Genomic DNA, 18130 nt, shown 5'->3' on the forward strand with positions numbered 1-18130 from the left:
CAAGACTGTGCGCGCAGCACGATCCCACCGCTTCACCGAGCAAGAAAGAGTCGCGCGGAAACAGGAATGCAGCAGCTGAGCTCTTCGAAGTGTTGTTCCTCGAGCTTCCTTCCAGACCGGAAAATACACGCTCTAACACTTTACTAACAAAGAATAGCGGTTTGTGTGTCAAGACGATCTGACACCTTACACAGACAGCTTTCCCCCGCGTTGATTTGTAGCCGCTACGCCAGATACGACTGCTCACAACCGGGAGCTTGGCAGACGCTACCCCGTCGTAGTAGCACTTCTTTGAAACCTCTTTGCATCCTGTCAAGTAGCATGACTTGATTTGTTAGTGATGTCGCCCCTTCAAAGACCTCTTGGGGGGCGAGAAGGTCGCACAAGGCCCACGTCACGTCGAGCGCCGCTGGGAAGGCCTGTCTGTTCTTTTCGATCCAATTCATGCAGATGCGCATCTCCGAAGAACCCGACTTGGTGTGCCTGTCATTGGAGACGTGTAGGCGTGGGAGTGTCCGAGGGCCGTTCTTGTGCCAAGGAACAAGGACCGCTTCTAGCTGCGCTACGCGAGAGACTTCGGACAGATAAGGAACGGTTCAGCACGGATGATTCGAACGTTGAGCTAGCCGCTCATTTACTAGGACAATAACAGCTAAGGTCAGCCAGCAGCGACGCGCTAGCTGCAGTTCGTGCGGCTTCGACCCGTCCGATGCAAGTGCTGTCGCCTTCTATGGCTTCGCAATCCTAGCAGCAGCTTGGAACATCAGCTGTCGTGGCAGCCGCGAACGAAGTCAGTGTTGTAAGTACAGTACCGTGTAGTGCTGTAGCAGGGCACAATCACCTCGAGCAAGGTTTAGTTCAACCTAGAAATAGACTCGTTTCACAATGGACAATACAACTTGTCAAGAAGACATTGTACCTGGACGCTCGTCTCTCTTGAATGAAAAACCTATTTTAAATGTTCGGCGGCGGCTTCTTCCAAACCGCTGGTTTGACAGGTACAGAGTCAGAGTCCAAGCAGCGCAAACATGCCCGCTTGTGCCTGATTGGTCCCGCCGTCCAACGTGCGTCTCATGAGCTGGTCGGGAAGCCACGGTCCACTGTATTCGTGGTGTCGAATACGTCTCGGCATGACATTGTCTCCGTTGGTCTGATGATGAGGGAGTGTCTTACTGTAGATCGCCACGGGACCAGCGTGGCCGGCGAAGAAACGGCTTCCGGTGATTGTCAATACCAGGCTCTGAATCTCATCCCGCACACTGATGTACCACTCCATCGAAGCGCGGAGATCTGCCCAAAAGTGAGGCCTCAGGTCGCGACGAGGCAGACTCGAGAGAGTGGGCACACGCATTTGAGGTCACTTGCGACTCCGAAATTTCATTTACAGTGTCCTACAACACCCTGAAGGTCCCGGCTGGCTTTTCTCTGAAGTTCAGTTCAGAAGAGACAGGTGGGGAGCCTGCAAGGATTTCTTCGTGAATTCGCGATCCGACGCCTAAGCCAGCCAGCCAGCCAGCCAGCCAGCCGGGCGCTTTTTGGTACTCTCTTTCGGTGCCCGATCGCACTCCCTTGCCTGAGATTTTCGACTTGAACGCGCCTTGTTCGGAGGGCCATTTTGACATCATTCATTATTTTTAGTTTGAAACGAAACCAAGGCCGCACAGCGGCACGAGAGGGAGAGAGAGCTTGGGCACGGGCAACCCTCCAAAGCTTCGAACCTTGTCTGGATTATCTGCAGCGTTCGCACAATTACACTAACTGACTTGACAGCAGCGAGCGGAAAGCAGCAGGCAGCAGGCAGCGCTATTCGTGACCTCGACGCTTCGTGTCGGTTCGGTGCCTTGGTTTCATCTCACCCGAAATTCGCGAACGAGCTTGTCGGATTTCACCTTCTCGATCTGGTCACCGCACAGTGAACTGTCCAGTGCACTGTCGTCGATGGCTCCGCTTGTCTTGCTACCGTGCAGCGACGCTAGCTACAGCAGCTTCCCTCGCCGCCTCATTGCTCCTCCATTCATCCCCCCATCCCTTCCTGTTCACCGTCGTACTATCCCCTTTTCTGCTCTCATCGACTCGCGTATCCTTGTCAATCCTCTTTCGTGGGTCGGACCTCCTCGAACACCGAAAATTCCGCCCGCTCCGGTCCTATTCTTCGTGCTCCTCGTCCTAGCTCGCGGATCATCGTCCTGCCACCGGTGGCTTGCACACACTTCAATCCTCTCCGCGCTTCGTCTCGCATCGCGCCGTGCCTTCGCTGTCGTCGTCGTTCCCACGCATCCAGCTTCGACAAGCCGTTGTCGTCGCGTCGTGTGCGGAAGGTTCGAAATACGATCCGCATCTCCGTGGCCTTTCCTTCCAAAATAGCTCTCCACCGTATCGGGCCTCGCGCTTTGCCTAGCCGAACCGTGCATCACGATCACGCACGACGTCTCCGAGGTGCGCTGCCTGCATTGATCACGCTCACGAACATCCGACGTCCGTGTCGTCGCGCACACCACCGCGCTGCTACAGCTGCATTCGTCCGTTTGCACGCGTTTCTCGCATCCGTGCATGTCCGGTCCATCATTCCAAACCGACCCGTGGTCATCCTAGGATCAACGTGAGCCTGGCTGATGCATCCGTATCCGAGCACGCCTTCCTTCCGTACACCTACTATAACGTCGCAGAAGCGCTACAACGTCGGCTACAACGTCTCGGCGTAACCTCGCTCAGCTCGCATCTGGTCCGCACCGTTGCTAGAATCAGCTCTTGGCGACGCATATCCAGATCCGCTCGAGTCCTTTCTATCGAGCCACCTCCACTGCCACGCCAATAGTTTGCTAGATCTCCTCGCGTTCCAGACTTCGTGCACCGCCGGCTCTCCTTTTTAGTGCCTTGCTCCATATCGGCTTCGATTCGGACAAGGTCTCGCTTCGTTGTCATCCGACGACGTCTCTGCCGCCTTCTTGCCACCTAGCATGAGCGGCTTGGCAACTGCTACCGCAGCTCAGAACTTTATCTCGCCCCAACCGCCTTCGCAGCATCCCTCGCCCAGCCTAGCTGTCAACTCGCTCGATCCCCTTTCCACCGCCAACGCCGCCACACCACGCGCTCCAGTCAACGCGTGGGGCTGGCCTTCCGGCTTTAGTCAACCTTCGCCTGCATCCAACGGCGCTGGTCCCAGTCGGTCATCGACACTCTCCGCGGCTCCGCTCGCTTCTCCTGCTCTCGGTGCGGCAATCATGTTCACCCCGCAAACGCAGCAGATCCACCATCAACACCAACAGCCGCAATTGCAACTCCAGCATCCACAGCACCCTCAGCATCTGCAGCATTTGCATCAGCAGCAGCAGCAACAGCAACAGCACCTGCAACACCATCTCGTCGCGCAGCAGCAGCAGCAGCAGCAGCAGCAGCAGCAGCAGCAGCAGCAGCAACAGCAGCAGCAGCAGCACCACGTACAGCTCCAACAGCAACAGCAGCTCCAACAGCAGCAGCCGCCTGCTCCTCAGATCAATCAGGCCAAGGTTACCGTCTATCCTCCCCAGCCCTACGGCAACCCACCTGCCTTCACCGCTCCCAGCCACACTTCCTCCCCGAACAGTGCCGGCAAGCCAAACACGCCCAACAACCACTCGGTCATGATGAGCAAAAAGCGCACTGCCAGCAAAAGTCCCGACTTTGAGAGCAAGGACAAGCGCTCACGTCCCGAAGATGGCGTTGCTGCCGACGCAAAGGGCTCCGAGGTCAACCTCAGCCATTCCGGCTCCGTGTCTGACGGTCGCGTCTGGGGAGAAGAGGCCACCAAGCTAGACGTCTACGTGTGGGACTACCTCAGCCGTAGAGGCTTCAACTCGGCCGCCAAGGCGCTCATGAACGAGGCCGGCATGACCGAACCGCCAGAGGTCCCGCTCCGCACTCCGCAAGGTCTGCTCTTCGAATACTGGGCCATCTTCTGGGACGTCTTCGCAGCTCGTTCCGGTCGCGGAGGTACCGAAGCGGCTGCCTATTACGAACACCAAGAGTCACGCAACATGCAGCGCCTCGCTGAAGCCACACGCAAGACCGAAGCTCTCGAAGCGCAGTATCAGCCGCCTGAGAACGCCTCGCGTTTCCCAAACATTGTTGTTTCTGATGCGGCGCTTTCCAGTGCCGCCGCAGCAGCTGGCGGGCCCAACGGCCGGGCACCGGCGCAAGGCACATGGAACCCAGCGGCGCTGCCGCAGGCACAGCAGCAGCAGCTTCTCATCACGGCCGCCCAACGACAAAACATTCCTCTGCACGAGATCAAGAATCTCACTCCCGCTTCGCGAATGGCCCTGATCAACTCGATGAATCCCAACAACCCCGCCAATGCTCAAGCAGTACGTCCCGGAATGAACAACCAGCTCATGGAGCAGCAGCTCCAGGCTCGCCTGCAGCAGCAGCAGGCGCTGCATCGCATGATGCAACAGCAACGCCAGGCCGTGCCCGGCTCGGCGCCAATGCCCAATGCCATGCAAGTCAGACCGCCGATGGCTCCTCAGCAGATGCCAGGTGCTACCGGGTCGCCAGCTCCTCCGACACCAGGTGGTGGCGGCATGGATGGACGTCGGTCAGTTCCACCGGGCGCAGAGCACACGGCCGGCCCACCAGGCGTCTTGGCCGCAGGCAATCCGCAGCCCCAATCACAGCAGCCACCAACACCTGGAGGGTCGCAGCCACAAGCTCAACAACAAGTTCAGCAGCAGCAACAGCAACAGCAACAGCAGCAGCAACACCCCGGCGTTCTTGGGCAGGTTGGTCAGGGATCGCAACAACAGCATCCGCAGCTCAATCCGCATCAGCAGCAGATGGTCATGAACCAGTTCCAGAGCGTACAGGCAGCCATGCGCGAGGAGTGGATGAAGGCTCAGAATGCACCCAACCAGACCACTGCCGCCGATTTCTACGCAAACGTTCAGGCGTATCAGGCGAAAGCACAGGGGCTCCAGAACCTGCTGCGAGCTCAGGCCAACTATCAAGGCGGCCCTGGTGCTGCCGGCCCTCCCAACGGCGGACAGCCCGGTATGCCCGGTCAGCCAGGTCCATCGCCGCAGGCGCGGCCCCCTGGTATGGCCGGTCCAGCTGCTTCAGGCAGTCCAGCCAGCATGGTCAACCTAACGCCTCAGCAGCGAGCGGCTCAGATCGCAAACGCACAGGCCGCGGCTGGACGCATCACGCCGCTTATGGCAACTCACGATCCCGGTCTGATGGCGAGCATGATGGGACCTGGCGGCATGCCCAACGGCAACGTGGCTCGACCAAGTCCGCAGCATGCCCAGGGAGGACCGGGCCACCAGCAGCAACCGCAGCAGCAGCAGCCTGGCCAACCTGGCCAGCATGGCACGTCGGGTGTGTTCCAGCAACCCCAGCAGCCTCAGGGGCCGGCGCGACCAGCCTCCGCGCAAGGAGGGGCTGACGATCCACACACCAGCCACTTTTCTTCGGTGCAGATGGGTTCGTCGCCGGCCAACATCCAGCGCCCAGGCATGCAGCGAGCAGCGTCGCAGCTCGGCAACGGTTCGGGTGGGATGGGTCCACCGGGAATCGCCTCTATTCCATCACCGTCACCGCGCCTTGGTGCCACCAACTTGCAGCAGCAGCAGCAACAGCCGTCTTCAGGCAACAGCACCGCCAACCAGGCCCAAGCAGAATCGCCGGCGCCGTCGAACGTGCCCAACACGCCCAAACTCGGTTCTGCGGAAAAGGGCAAGAAGGGCAATGCACGTCAACGGAAGAATTCAAGGGCGGCAACAAAGACGCCTGTGCTCACGGCCGCTGCCGCACCCGCCGCCAATGCATCATCGGCGGCCGCGCCAAGCAGCAACGGGGCGGCAGGGCCATCCACCCCAGCTGCGGCGAATGCTGCCACACCTGTGAGCACGAATCCGACAACACCCGGTCGAGATGCGGCTTCGAAACCAGACGGCATTGCGGGGGCAGGCCCCGTTGGAGCCCAGCCCACGTCTCAACCTATCGACGTTGCCATGCCTCCTCCATCCGGTCCGTCCAGCAACCCGTCCGACTCGAACGCCTTCGGGACTAACAATGGCGGCGAGAGCGGTGCCAACATCAATGGAATCGGCGGCACGGACGGTAGCAACACCGGCGGTGTAGAGGTGAACGGCGCCGGTGTTGGCGGCGGAGGCGGGGCGGAGGACTTCAGCATGTTCGGGTTCGGCGGCTCGATGAACGATATCTTCGACTTTGAGCTCTCCACCGACGGTGCTGGCGGAGGTGGTCTTGGAGGGGACGGATGGGATAGCAACTTTGGCAACCTCTTTGGGTCCGGTACGGGCGGTCAGGACGGATCCTGACCGTCACAACGCTGACCCCTGGACTTGTGGATGCGAATCATCGCGTCGAAAGCATACCCACCGGAGTCACGCTGTGCGCGGATTCTGATCAAACAAGAAACCCGCCAAACTGCCGCCCCTGCTCCGACCGAAACCCTCTTCTGACCTATGGGCAGCTTTGCTCACTCTGTCTTCTTCATCGCTTCATCATTTTATCCCCACATCTATCGTTCTTATCCAACCATCTCTGTTCCGCAGTCCTTTTATCTTGTCATCTCCGTTGTACCCTCTTTTCTCTTAGCATGTCGTTTTTGCTCCAACCCGTGCAAAGCCTCGTTGTATGCAGTCACCGGTTCTTTCTTTGCTGTCGAATGCGAGCTGTCGTTCGTGGTGTTCTGCAGTGCGTGTGCGGTGTTGCTGAGGAGAAGTGTGGAGGCAAGATGAGGAAGAGCATTTTTGGAGAAGGGGGATGTTAGGGTGGGGGAAGGTTGATGAGGAAATCACGTGTCAGCGGGATTTTTTGAAGCGGTGAAATGTGTTGAGAAGAAGTGCTCGACGGGAATAATGATGTGTATATGGATGATCACCACCATCCTACATCGCTCCTTTCCCGACACAATACATTGACGAATCGGTTTGGAAGAGACGTTGCCGTCACAAAACTAAGGAGCATCACCCGCTAACGGGACATCGATATCAACGGAGCCCCGACATTGGCAAGCAGAGCTTTTTTTTGGCCGACCATGTATCTTCTTGGTGTGCATTTGGCGGATCACAAGCTTGTCAGGGTAAGTATCATCTGCGACTTCGATGGTCAGATGTCATAGGATCTTGGGCTGACTTTTCGTTCGCTACCTTGGTTCTGCGCTTTGCCTTTTAGATCGCCCTGACGAACTTCTACGGCATCTCATACGACACGGCGAACCGGCTGTGCGCCCGGCTCTCGCTGCACGATCGAGCGACGGTCTCGTCTCTCACGGAATCGCAGATCACCCAACTCTCCGCATACCTCTCCTCCCCTGGCTCGATCCCCGCGCGAAAACCATCGCCCACATCCCTATCAACCGCCGAAGAGGACCTCGCTCGACCGTCGCTAGATCCCAACCCCGCGAACGACCCGCTACGACAGATCAAGATCGAGGCAGACCTCAAACGCGTCCTCCACGCCAACATCAACCACCACCGAAACGTAGGCAGCTACAGGGGAAGGAGACATGCAAGCCATCTGCCGGTGAGAGGTCAGAGAACGAGCACGAATGCGAATACGGCCAAGAAGCTGAACCGGTTGGAGAGGAGGGGGTTGGCGACGCAGGTGGAGCGAGCGAGGCGCGAGGTTTCGTTGGAGGAGCTGATGAGGCCGTTGGCGAGGTTGAGATTTGCACAGGAGCATGAGTAAGGAAGGGGGCAGGGATGCATGCAATCGAAGATATGTTGTGTTCTTCTATCGGAACATTTTGAAAGGGTGCCTTCAGTTTGATGTGGAAGAAATCAGGCGTTGCGAGTCGATCAGCGCAAGCGGATGGTCACAGACCGACGACAACTCCGTCGTACAGTGGCTGAGAATAGGGGCCAAACATGAGATGAGCAACAAAACCAACAACGTGTACGATACAGTGATGATGAGACGATATGCGAGACTTGCAGGTTGGAAGAGACGCCCGTATTCATTCGCACTGCGGCCTGGGGTTGACACGATTCAACGTTGCTTCTCTCTAGAGCTTCATACCCACCAAAATACGAGCAAGACATGCTCCTACAATCGGCCGCCGCTGATCTCCGCCCGACCAACTGGGGTATCCACATCTGCATCACCTCAAAACAGATCCTCCAACGTCAACTGCTTTGCTACATCCGTGTTCGCCACCATCGCCTGGAACTCTTCGAAATCCAACTTGCCATCCCCATTCGTATCCGCCTCCATGATCGTCTTGTCCACGATCTGCTGCAGCTGTTGATCCTTCAGGTTGTTGCCCACCATCATCTTGAGCACCAAGAAGAGCTCTCCGTTGCTGATCAACCCGTCCCTGTCCATGTCGTACACCTTGAAGGCGAACTTGAGCTTCTCCTCCCTCGAACCCTGATTTGAAAAGGCGGAGAGTCCGGCTACGAATTCCTGGAAATCCACGGTTCCGCCTCCGTCCTCGTCGAAGATGGCGATGAGACGGAGGGCGAGCGGGTTGTTGGCGATTTGCGGGATCTGGAGGAATTCGTCCTTGTCGATGGAACCGGATCCATCGCGATCGAGCTTCATGAAGCGTTTTTTGAGCCGTTGGATCTCTTTCGAATTGAAGTTCGAGGTGGCTTCGATGTCCGATAGCAGTTGGGAGCCTTGCTGACCCATGATTGCGATTGGAAGACGGTGAGTCGGTGCAGAACGGTGAGAAGAGAGAGAGGGGCGAAGAAGCGGTGCGAGAGAAGTCGAAATGCGAAAGTATACAATGGGACGCGAAAGAGGGAGCAAGAGACCAGCTCTTCGATGATGATGATGCCAGGGGTTTTGAAACGGTGTGCAAGACTTGGTGAGCAGTGAGGTCGACGAGATGCTGAAAGGGGTAAAGTCGACGAGGATGAAAGCAAGAGTCAGGAGAAGATTGATGAGAGGCGCTTGGTGTCGCTGACACGGTCCAACACTTTCTTTGGCTGCGAGGTTCCGACTCTTGTTCTTGGCTTTGGCTCGGCGACAAACCGCGTGTGTGAGAGTGTCTGACTGTCTCTTTGAAAGTGAGTTCGGGTGCTCGCGTGCGTGTGTGTAGACTAAATGGAAATGTGTTAGGGCGCGCCCGTGTCTTTTTCGACCTTTTTTTTCTGAAGTGAGAACCAACTTAGCCGCTGGGTGAGGCGTAAGTGGTGATCGCGACTACGCGGCCACAGGTTGCGCACTCCACTTGACGCAGCGCCCGCCGCTTAGACCAACCTCGAATTTTGGCGGGAAGCCCGTAAACCAACACCCTCGGATTCGTCTTGACGACACTAGTTCACGCTACACCATCAACGCATCTTTGCTCGTCCCATCACCGCTGCCAACGAGCTGTACATCAATCGCACCGCACTTCTTTCGCTGTCATCATCCTCAAAACAAAGCAGACGGCTGCTCTCTTCACTTCACCCTTGAATCGAACACACATCGGCATCCCTCTCCCCCCACCTTCCATTCACATTCCCAAAATGGCGGTCAACGGAATGGATATCACCGGCCACCTCAAAAAGGGCGAAGTTAACCTCGGCACCTCCATCATGGCCGTCGCCTACGACAAGGGAGTCATCCTCGGCGCCGACTCTCGAACCACCATGGGCTCCTACATCGCCAATCGAGTCACCGACAAGCTCACCCACCTCTCCGATCGAATCTACTGCTGTCGATCCGGTTCCGCAGCCGACACACAAGCCATCGCCGACATCGTCACCTACTACCTCGACATGTACGCCCTCGAATCCGACTCCCCTGTTCAGACAAAAGTCGCTGCAAGTCTCTTCCAAGAAATCGTATATCAGAACAAGGACAGGTTGAGCGCTGGAATCATCGTAGCAGGTTGGGATAAGAAGGACGGAGGCAGGGTGTTCAACGTCCCGTTGGGAGGTGGTGTGTTCGAACAACCGTGGGCGATCGGCGGAAGTGGCAGCACGTATATCTACGGCTACTGCGATGCTACCTGGAAGGCAGGTTGGGGTAAGGAGAAGACGATCGAATTCGTCAAGAACGCTTTGGCTCTTGCGATGAGGAGAGACGGCTCTTCGGGTGGTACCATCCGTCTCGTAGATATCACAGAGGACGGCGTAGAACGTCACTTTGTCCCCGGAGATCAGCTGCCAGAACTCGCAGACAAGATTGTATGATCACCCACCACCGTTCCTCACTTGCAATCCTCATCATACTCAAAAAACAGACACACGCAAACGCGCACGAGATATGCTTGCGAGAAGAGTACTATTGTTCCCTGGCCTTCGGCAGTTCTACTGGCGCAGCGAAGATCCTTTGCTCGGCTGTCTAGATCCCGGATTCGACGGTTGCTGCTGACCCGATACGTATCGCCTGGCTGCCGACGGGCTGGAAGAACGAGCACTCGTAGGTGAGGCTGTGGCGGCAGATGCTGTGGAAGGGAGGTGGATGCCAAAGAAGCTGCTCGTGCCTGTGTTGGGAGCAGAAACGACAGCGCTGCTGCTGCGACCATTGGAGGCGGACGACGACAGTCCCAGCCCGAACCGCCCTGGCGCGGTTGACGGCGTCGTGGAGCCCGTCGCCGGTGTCGCTGCTTGGTTGATACGCCTTCGACCGCCAGCTGCGCCACCCGCCATGGAGGATGCAGACGATGACGCGGCTCCTCCGGACGAGGTGATCCGGGGCGCAGCGTAGTCGGGTGCGAGATGTGTGCCGCCGCCTGCTGCGGTCGCGCCCGCAGTCGCTTGGCGACGGGCACGTTCGTGCTTGTTCTGCACCACTCGGAAGTGATGCAGTAGATCGTTCCATTTGATCTCGACCATCGACGCTGATCCACCCGCCGAGCTTCCCCCTGTACCTGTGCCCCCGCCGCCAGCCGATGCGCCTCCAGAGCTGGATACACTCTTCGATCCGGTCCGGGACGAATAGCTCGACCTGGGCACCGAATGCAAGAACCCTAACCCATTTACCGCGTTCAACCTGTTCCTCAACGTGACAAACGCCGAACTCTGCGGCAACAACATCAGAATGCCATACAGGCACTTGAATAGGTAAGGATACCTCTCGGGCTCCAGCAGCTGCAGCCGCAGCGCCGTGAAGATTGGCGATTCCAGCAGTTGCACCAGCTTGTCGATCTGGATGAGCAGGGATACGGTGATCTCGAGCTCAGCAAAGATGGTCAGCAGATTGCTAGCGTGCTCGTACGCCTGTGCTAGCAGACACAGACTGAAGGCCGCCACCGCGTTGTGGCACCAGCAGCGATAGATCGACACGAACAACTGCTGGCCTTCGCGCGAGTCGAGGTTGCGCAGCTTCTTGCGGAAGTCGGCGAGCTCAGGAGAGGTGATGAGGATGATGGCGAGGTTCTGCACCATGATGCTGGCAAATTCGAGATCCTCGTCTTTTTCGAGGATCTCAGCGAGCGTGCGAAAGATGCGTTCGGTGTGGAGAGACGCGCACAGCTGCCGGATAATAAGTGAGCCGCGCGTCTCGAGCAGACGTCGATCAGTGCTGAAGAGGCTGAGCAGGTTGGCCATGAAGGCATGGAAGTACGAGTCCTCAGATGCCGAGCTGATCTGCGCTAGGAGGCGAAGATCGCATCGGATGACTTCGTCAGAGGGATCCGAGAGCGTCTTGAGCAGTGCTGGGAAGGTTCCATCGTCCATCGACAGAATCTTTTGCGGACTCTTTCGATGCAGCATCAAGAGCCATTCGAGCGCAGATACTCTGGTCTCCTCGTGCTCGTCGAGCAGCTGCAGTATCAGCGCATTGACTGTCATCTGGTAGTCGAAGGGATCCTCGTCTTCCGCTAGAGCATCGTTGCCGTTCTGGGTGGGCGAGGTGGTACGATCGTCGTTGCCCGTGCTTTCGGACAGAGTGAGGGTCGCCATGCTCGTCGCAGGCTCGCCGCTGAGGGTATTTGCTCGAGAGCGGGGCGATATTGGCCCAGTCGCCGGGATTGATGTAGAGATGGGAGTTGTCGAGGAGGAGATGGCGGGCCTGGAGACCGAACCGTGCCTGTTGAGATTGCCGTGCTGCGTTGGGCTCCCTGCCGCATTCCGCTCGCGACCCGAAGAGGTGGAATTGGTATGTTTGTGGCCCTGCAAAGCTGCGGTGGCTGATGAGATTCGCGGACGAGCGCTCGGTGGTGCAGCAGGTGCAGCAATGTCCTGAATGACTCTGTAAAGGTTGATGTTGGTCGCATGCGCTGCGCTGGCGATGGCTGGGCTATGGTGTGCCAAGCTCGGTAAGATGGCAGAGATGAGCCGAGGTGTGAAGGGCACTACGACGTCCTTGACCACCAGGAGGAATTCGGCGATCCATTGTAGCGTGGTCGCCTGAATTTCCTCGTCTGGGTAGCCAATGTGATTGATGAGGATCTCTACGATGGCGGCATATTCGATGCGTACCTCGGTGCCATCGACCCAAATGTCTTCTTCCTCGTCCTCGTCGTGTGCTTCCTGATGATCGTCCTCAACGGCAGATTCGTTGCCGACGTCTTCTGTCACTCCTTGGTCCGTGTCGTGGCCGTCTTGTTGAGGAGGAAGTGGCGAAGTGCCCCCTTCCGATCGAGGCTTCGTCGATGGTGTCTTTGACGACGATCGCATGGACTTGCTCGGACTGGCACTCCTAGGTTGTGATTCAAATTGTGATGGGAGGAGCGCATCTTCTGGAGCTCCTGATTTGGGAGGCATACTGTCGATCGCAGATGGCATAATTCGTTGTTTCCCCTTGAGCCTTTTGTGCTCCTGTCGTTCGGCGCGATGCTGCTCGAAGGCGTGTCGTTTTGCAGCGAGTTCGGCCGCGTGGCGGATCTCACGCAGAAAGTCGGCGAGTACGTTGGCGGTAGCGACTCTAACATCGGTGTTCGGGTCGCTGAGGTACTTGAGCAGTCCGTCGAGAAAGGAGGGGAGGTAGGTGATCAGCTCGAGCTCAGGGACGGACCCGAGAACGGTGATCCAGCTGACGAGGTAGTTGCGAGTAAAAGGGCTCAGCACATAGATGCGCTCTGCGAGCAACGGAATGAAGCGAGCGAGGGAGAAGACCTTGTTGCTGGCGGTGCCTTCCTCATCGATCTGGTGCGCCTTCTCGCGCGCGACGTCGAGCTCTGCTGCACCACCGGCGAAGCCATCCTGCGCATCCTGATGGGCTCGGATGAGCGATATGTCTTGGAACTGAGAGACGTAGTGCGGAGCTGCTTCGCAGACGATGTCCTTGAGAAGACGGTCGAGCAGTTCGGCGCCGTTCTTGACACTGAGTTCCGAGTCGGCCGCAAGCTTGGAGAGGGCGTCAAAGGTCTCGTTGAAGTAGACGAGGATCTCGCCCTTGCATACCTTGGCAATGTTGTAGAAGCTCTCGCATGCGAAGTAGCGGATCTTGCTGTCCGGATCGTTAAAGCAGGCCAAGACGGGCTTTGCGATCTGCTCCAAAAAGGGAGCGAGCTCCACACCGAGTGCGATGGCGATACCGGCAAGACCTATGAGACCACCATTGCGAGCGTTGACGTTCTGCGGCGAGGTGGAGAGGAAGGAGCACAGCTGCTGAACGATGAGATTGACCCGCGCTCGGTCGCCTCTGGCAAGGCAATCACGTACTTGGCGTTCGAGGTCGAGCGTGGCGGCTTTGCGCTTGTCGTAGACGCGGTCGAGCAGCGCCTTTTGCAGAGCTGCGTCCATAGTGCGCTACTGGCGGAAGCGCCACCTTCGTGGGAAGCGGAACAGGGAATGGACGAGAATGAAGCAGATCGAGTCTTGTCGGGAAGCTTCGACATTGCGCCGAGAGTGAAGGCTCTGCTTGGCGTGTCTGTGTGTGTTGCTTGCTCTCGTGGCTCATCGCGAAATGCAATCAAGGGTCCTCGCTGCTTTATTCGACACACGGACCGTTCGGCGAGGCTCGAGTGTAACATTCCAGGCGCCGCTCTGTGCTGCGCTCGATTTCGTTTGCTTCTTGTGCAGCTCCTATTTCACCGTTTTCGAAACGGAAGCACCGAACACGGGCGGAGAGATGTGGAGGAGTTTCTAGGTAGCAGCACGCGACGGAATTTTTCAGACCGGCAGGCCGTGTCTCTCGCGATTTTCCTAGGCCGTGAACCCACTCACGCTGCAAGCACGCGAATGTGCGGCGAACGACAAAAAAAAAAAGTTCAGGACCAAAAAAATTCTCAGTTCTGATTTAGACAAGACGATGAACCGGATCGTCCGACACCGTTCGAGGTATTGTACTGACAGGTCGAACGTCGCTAGCTGCCCTCACTATAGAATCTTCACGCAAGTCAAGCTCAGTGCTCTAAACGGTCAACTGTTGCAGCTCCTCCGACAATCACACCCGCCGCGAATCACTTCTGCGACCCCACGTCACGCCGTCTAGTCTGCTCTCAGGAGTCAGCCTCGAACTCAGCGTGTTTGGCTTTCGACCCCGACTTTGGAGCTGCACGAGATCGGAAGCATCCGACTAGTCACTCTGAGCCGTGCTCGATCTCTCATCGCCCGAGCAGGTTGCGCATCGACCGTTCTCAGGATGGCCGAGGTGGTGAGACGGCCCTCGTCGCAGGCCGACGGCGGCTCAAGCTCACGCTCCTTCAGTCAATCACCACAGAAAAAGAAGAAGAACGGCCTCCATCGATCCGAGTCATTCACCAGCCCGAGCAAGAAATCCTCGACATCAAATGGCCATCACCAAAAGTCGAACTCGGTCGGCTCGCTGCCTTCATCCGCTTCACCTTCCAAGGAAGAGAGAAAGAAGCTTGCGAAAGAGATTCTTGCATCCGGCGGTGACCAGCTGCGCGACACTCTCAAGCAGAGAGGCATGCTGCATGCGCTCCTCTCTGATCCAGTCAAATTCATCAAGTCGAACCAGAGGCAGGGCCAGGACTACACCACGCTAGGATTGATACCGGTCAATGATCCCAACTTTGCTGCCGTCCAGAAGCGGAAGCAAGAGCAGAAGCAACACTCGCTATTGCTGCACACAGACTCACCGAAGATTAACGGCAATACCCATCTACACGATGCAGACTTGTCAATAGACACTCTCGCTTCGCCGACCAAGAACGGAAAGGCAAGGTCGCGTGATCTGTACCCGTACAAGGTCTCGCTCCGCTTCCCAGGCAAGGTGCGAAGTGTTGCTACGGGGCTGTCCAACTACGGCAATACTTGCTACATGAACAGTGTCATGCAGTCTCTCATTCACACGCCGCCACTTGCGTTCGCTCTTCTCACTCAGGACCTGGACGTTTTACACAGCGAGCTGGGAGGCAAGCCCAACGTTACATTTGACGCTGTTGCAGCAATGCAGGCTTTCGCCAAAGGATCCTTGATGGGATCAAAGTCGACGAATGCTCCACGAGACTTCAATCGGAACCTCAAGGCGTTTGCGAAACCACTCCGTCAGGGGAGGCAAGAAGACGCGCACGAGTACCTACGCTTCTTGCTCGAAGCGCTCCAGCAGGGCTGCCTTTCAAGAGCTTCGAAATCGCTCAAACCCGATGATCCCGTCCGACGGTCAACCTTTGTCCAAAAGATTTTTGGCGGCAAGCTGCGTAGCCGAGTGACATGCCACAATTGCGGTCACAACTCGGACACTTTCGATCCCTTCATGGACCTCAGCCTGGATGTGCGCAAAGGCATCAACTCGCTCACCGACGCTTTCCGTACCTTTGTAGCCAAGGACAATCTGACCGGGTCCGAAAAGTACAAATGCGACAAGTGCAAGCGCAAGGTTGATGCCACGAAGCAGTTCACCATCGAGACAGCCCCGCCGGCGCTCACGGTGCATCTCAAGCGATTCACTGTGTTTGGCGGCAAAGTGTCACGGCAGATCGCATTTGACGACAAGCTCAACATTGCGCCTTACTTGTCGGTCAACCAAGGTCCAGCGAGGTACAAGCTTTATGCTGTGGTGCATCACTACGGATCGGGGCCGAACAGCGGACATTATGTGGCTAGCGTGAGGTCTCCTTCGGGCAAATGGACCAGAATGGATGACAGCCATGTCTCCGAGATGGGTAGCACCGGACCGCTAGGTGATCAGAGCGCCTACATTCTCTTCTACCTGAAAGAGAAAGATGAGGCGCTGGAAAAGGCGATTGCCGCAGTGGCTCCAGTCAAGTCTCTGCTGAATGGCAAGAAGCGCAAAGCGGTACAGGAGTCCAGGCCGGAAACTGACTCCGAAGGCGATGAAGGCCGCAGCGCGAGCGCGGCTTCACCAGCGGCCAAGATGCGAAAGGATGTTGCCAGGCAAGTCAGCGACGACGAGAGCGACTCGGATTCATCCTCCTCACCGGCGCCAAAGATGAACGGAACATCCCATAGACTAGACCAGATGCTGTCATCCAAGCCAAGATCCGCAGCCAGCTTCTACGGTGCCACCACTCCTTCCCGTGCTGCATCGAATCCTTTCACCATGCCCTCTTCTGCCTCGGCCCTAGATGAAGAGCTAGGCACCGCAGTCGACAGGGGCGAGTACGAATCGCTCGTCGGACCATCTTCCACTACCACTACTCCATCACGCCCGCAACCGTCCGTTCCCGAAGCCGACTCTGATTCCGAAGACTCCTTTGCCGCTCTCTCGAAGAAGGAAAAGCGCAAGCAGAAGAAAGCAGCGCAAGCTGTACACGCTGCGAAACAGTCGCGAGGGATCCCAGCTTCGCCGTACGCCAGTGCACTGACCATGTTTGGGTCGTCGGCAAAGGAGCAGAAGAAGAAGAAGAGGGACAAGGGGAAGCCGACGGGTGGGTTTGCGGGAAGGATGAAGCCTAGATCTTTTTAGAGGGATATATGTGCATGCTTTTGTTTTTTAAGGTTTCGGACACAAGTCTTGCATTATACATAGATGGTGCCCTTTTGGCATGGCATTACTGTATGACGATATTGATATGAGCTCGAATGAATTGATGTGAGTGAAGAGCGAGTGTGGTAGGGATGTGTTGAGGTGGGACAGAAGTCTGGACTGAGGAGCTCTGGTGGGGAGCCACACTGGACCCTGTGTGGCGCGTGATGCGGAAATCGGGGGTGAAGCGTTGATCTCTGCAAGAGAAGTGTGTTTCACAAAAAAGTGTTGCTTTGTTGGCGCGCATCCTCCGGTCACCGTGCCAACCCATCACGATCACCCCGTTCCCTCTCTCTCTCTTTCTCGCCTCGGACACACTTGTCTACATCATATACATCAGGGACGCACATACGATATGTCCGGAGACATCGCAGCGATCAAGCGTCAATTGACGATCAAGACTGGTGTTGTAAAGAGGTAAGAAGATCTCTGTTCCACTTACTCACGCTTGCTCCTTTTCCGCTGAGCCGACCCGGATAATGGCCTTCGGGTTCTTGTTCAAGCGCTGCTCCCTGAGCGTAAACGCTGACGAATCTCCTACTGTCGACTCATGCGATGTCTGTATAGATTGGCAAAGGAAGAATCATCCTACCTCGACGAAGCGAAACAACAAGAGACACGTATTCAATCCTTCATCGATTCAGGTCGTGACGAATACGATGTCAAGCAACAAGTAAAGCCACTTTCCCCCAAAACATCTTTGGCTATGCATATTGCGGAAATACTGACGAGACTCTCTTTGTGTTTACTAGAGAGTGGTGTTGAAAGATACACTGAAGATGATACCCGATTGTCGAAAGAGACTCCAACTTGCGGTGGACGATCTACTTGGATACGTCGTAAGTGTCATACCTCACTCAAACCTCAGAGATCCACCACAAACGTACTGATCTACTCGAATGGCGTGAAATCAGGACGGTCTCGAAGAACAATCCATAACAGAAACCGACGAGTACCAATCCGCAAAAACCCTCTTGACACACGTTCAGCTGCAACTCGAATCACCCCTTCCAACCGTATAATCTTCCCGCACACTTATGTCCTTCGACCGAAGATCCAATCCACCCAGCACACAGACTCAAGAAAGAGAAAAAAAACAGGCAGCAGGTTGAAAGCGACTTCTTTTGGATGACAAGAGATGAAAATGCATAGTCTAGTACAACAACAAGCGACGAGGGGTAAAAAAAGAGCATGCCGAACAAAAGATGAAGCTGCATACGATATAACGCCAAATCTACAGAAACGCTTGAACGGAGACAAGGCCTAGCAAGGATAGAAAGACAAAACCCCAAGAGAGACGGTGAGAGTCAGGGTGAGAAATACAGAGGAGGCATGCTGAGGTGCTTTTTGG

General features: G+C 56.5%; 8 protein-coding genes across 8 annotated transcripts; 4 read left to right on the plus strand and 4 right to left on the minus strand.

Annotated features, from left to right (window-relative positions):
* Nucleotides 1–2086: 2086 nt before the first annotated feature.
* On the minus strand, nucleotides 2087–2338 carry PHSY_004550 (hypothetical protein; the record flags this gene model as incomplete). The annotated part of the gene is made up of 1 exon (XM_012335163.1): nucleotides 2087–2338. The coding sequence occupies one exon, from the start codon at nucleotides 2336–2338 to the stop codon at nucleotides 2087–2089; it is 252 nt and encodes an 83-aa protein (XP_012190553.1).
* A 314-nt stretch (nucleotides 2339–2652) lies between these two features.
* PHSY_004551 (hypothetical protein) lies at nucleotides 2653–2922 on the minus strand (the record flags this gene model as incomplete). Its single annotated transcript, XM_012335164.1, has 1 exon — nucleotides 2653–2922. The coding sequence occupies one exon, from the start codon at nucleotides 2920–2922 to the stop codon at nucleotides 2653–2655; it is 270 nt and encodes an 89-aa protein (XP_012190554.1).
* Nucleotides 2923–3221: 299 nt separating this feature from the next.
* PHSY_004552 (potential transcriptional regulator of filamentous growth) lies at nucleotides 3222–6317 on the plus strand (the record flags this gene model as incomplete). Its single annotated transcript, XM_012335165.1, has 1 exon — nucleotides 3222–6317. One exon carries the CDS (start codon nucleotides 3222–3224, stop codon nucleotides 6315–6317), a length of 3096 nt encoding a protein of 1031 aa, XP_012190555.1.
* Nucleotides 6318–7039: 722 nt separating this feature from the next.
* On the plus strand, nucleotides 7040–7692 carry PHSY_004553 (hypothetical protein; the record flags this gene model as incomplete). Its single annotated transcript, XM_012335166.1, has 2 exons — nucleotides 7040–7084; nucleotides 7177–7692. 2 exons carry the CDS (start codon nucleotides 7040–7042, stop codon nucleotides 7690–7692), a joined length of 561 nt encoding a protein of 186 aa, XP_012190556.1.
* Nucleotides 7693–8109: 417 nt separating this feature from the next.
* On the minus strand, nucleotides 8110–8637 carry PHSY_004554 (hypothetical protein; the record flags this gene model as incomplete). The annotated part of the gene is made up of 1 exon (XM_012335167.1): nucleotides 8110–8637. One exon carries the CDS (start codon nucleotides 8635–8637, stop codon nucleotides 8110–8112), a length of 528 nt encoding a protein of 175 aa, XP_012190557.1.
* An 839-nt stretch (nucleotides 8638–9476) lies between these two features.
* Nucleotides 9477–10130, plus strand: PHSY_004555 (20S proteasome subunit; the record flags this gene model as incomplete). Its single annotated transcript, XM_012335168.1, has 1 exon — nucleotides 9477–10130. One exon carries the CDS (start codon nucleotides 9477–9479, stop codon nucleotides 10128–10130), a length of 654 nt encoding a protein of 217 aa, XP_012190558.1.
* Nucleotides 10131–10247: 117 nt separating this feature from the next.
* Nucleotides 10248–13628, minus strand: PHSY_004556 (vacuole-associated enzyme activator complex component Vac14; the record flags this gene model as incomplete). The annotated part of the gene is made up of 1 exon (XM_012335169.1): nucleotides 10248–13628. One exon carries the CDS (start codon nucleotides 13626–13628, stop codon nucleotides 10248–10250), a length of 3381 nt encoding a protein of 1126 aa, XP_012190559.1.
* A 508-nt stretch (nucleotides 13629–14136) lies between these two features.
* PHSY_004557 (ubiquitin carboxyl-terminal hydrolase) lies at nucleotides 14137–18046 on the plus strand (the record flags this gene model as incomplete). Its single annotated transcript, XM_012335170.1, has 6 exons — nucleotides 14137–14165; nucleotides 14331–16681; nucleotides 16752–16845; nucleotides 17347–17452; nucleotides 17532–17618; nucleotides 18020–18046. The coding sequence occupies 6 exons, from the start codon at nucleotides 14137–14139 to the stop codon at nucleotides 18044–18046; spliced, it is 2694 nt and encodes an 897-aa protein (XP_012190560.1).
* Nucleotides 18047–18130: the final 84 nt, after the last annotated feature.

This window comes from Pseudozyma hubeiensis, assembly GCF_000403515.1.
Source record: "Pseudozyma hubeiensis SY62 DNA, scaffold: PHS45, whole genome shotgun sequence".
NCBI lineage: Eukaryota > Fungi > Basidiomycota > Ustilaginomycetes > Ustilaginales > Ustilaginaceae > Pseudozyma > Pseudozyma hubeiensis.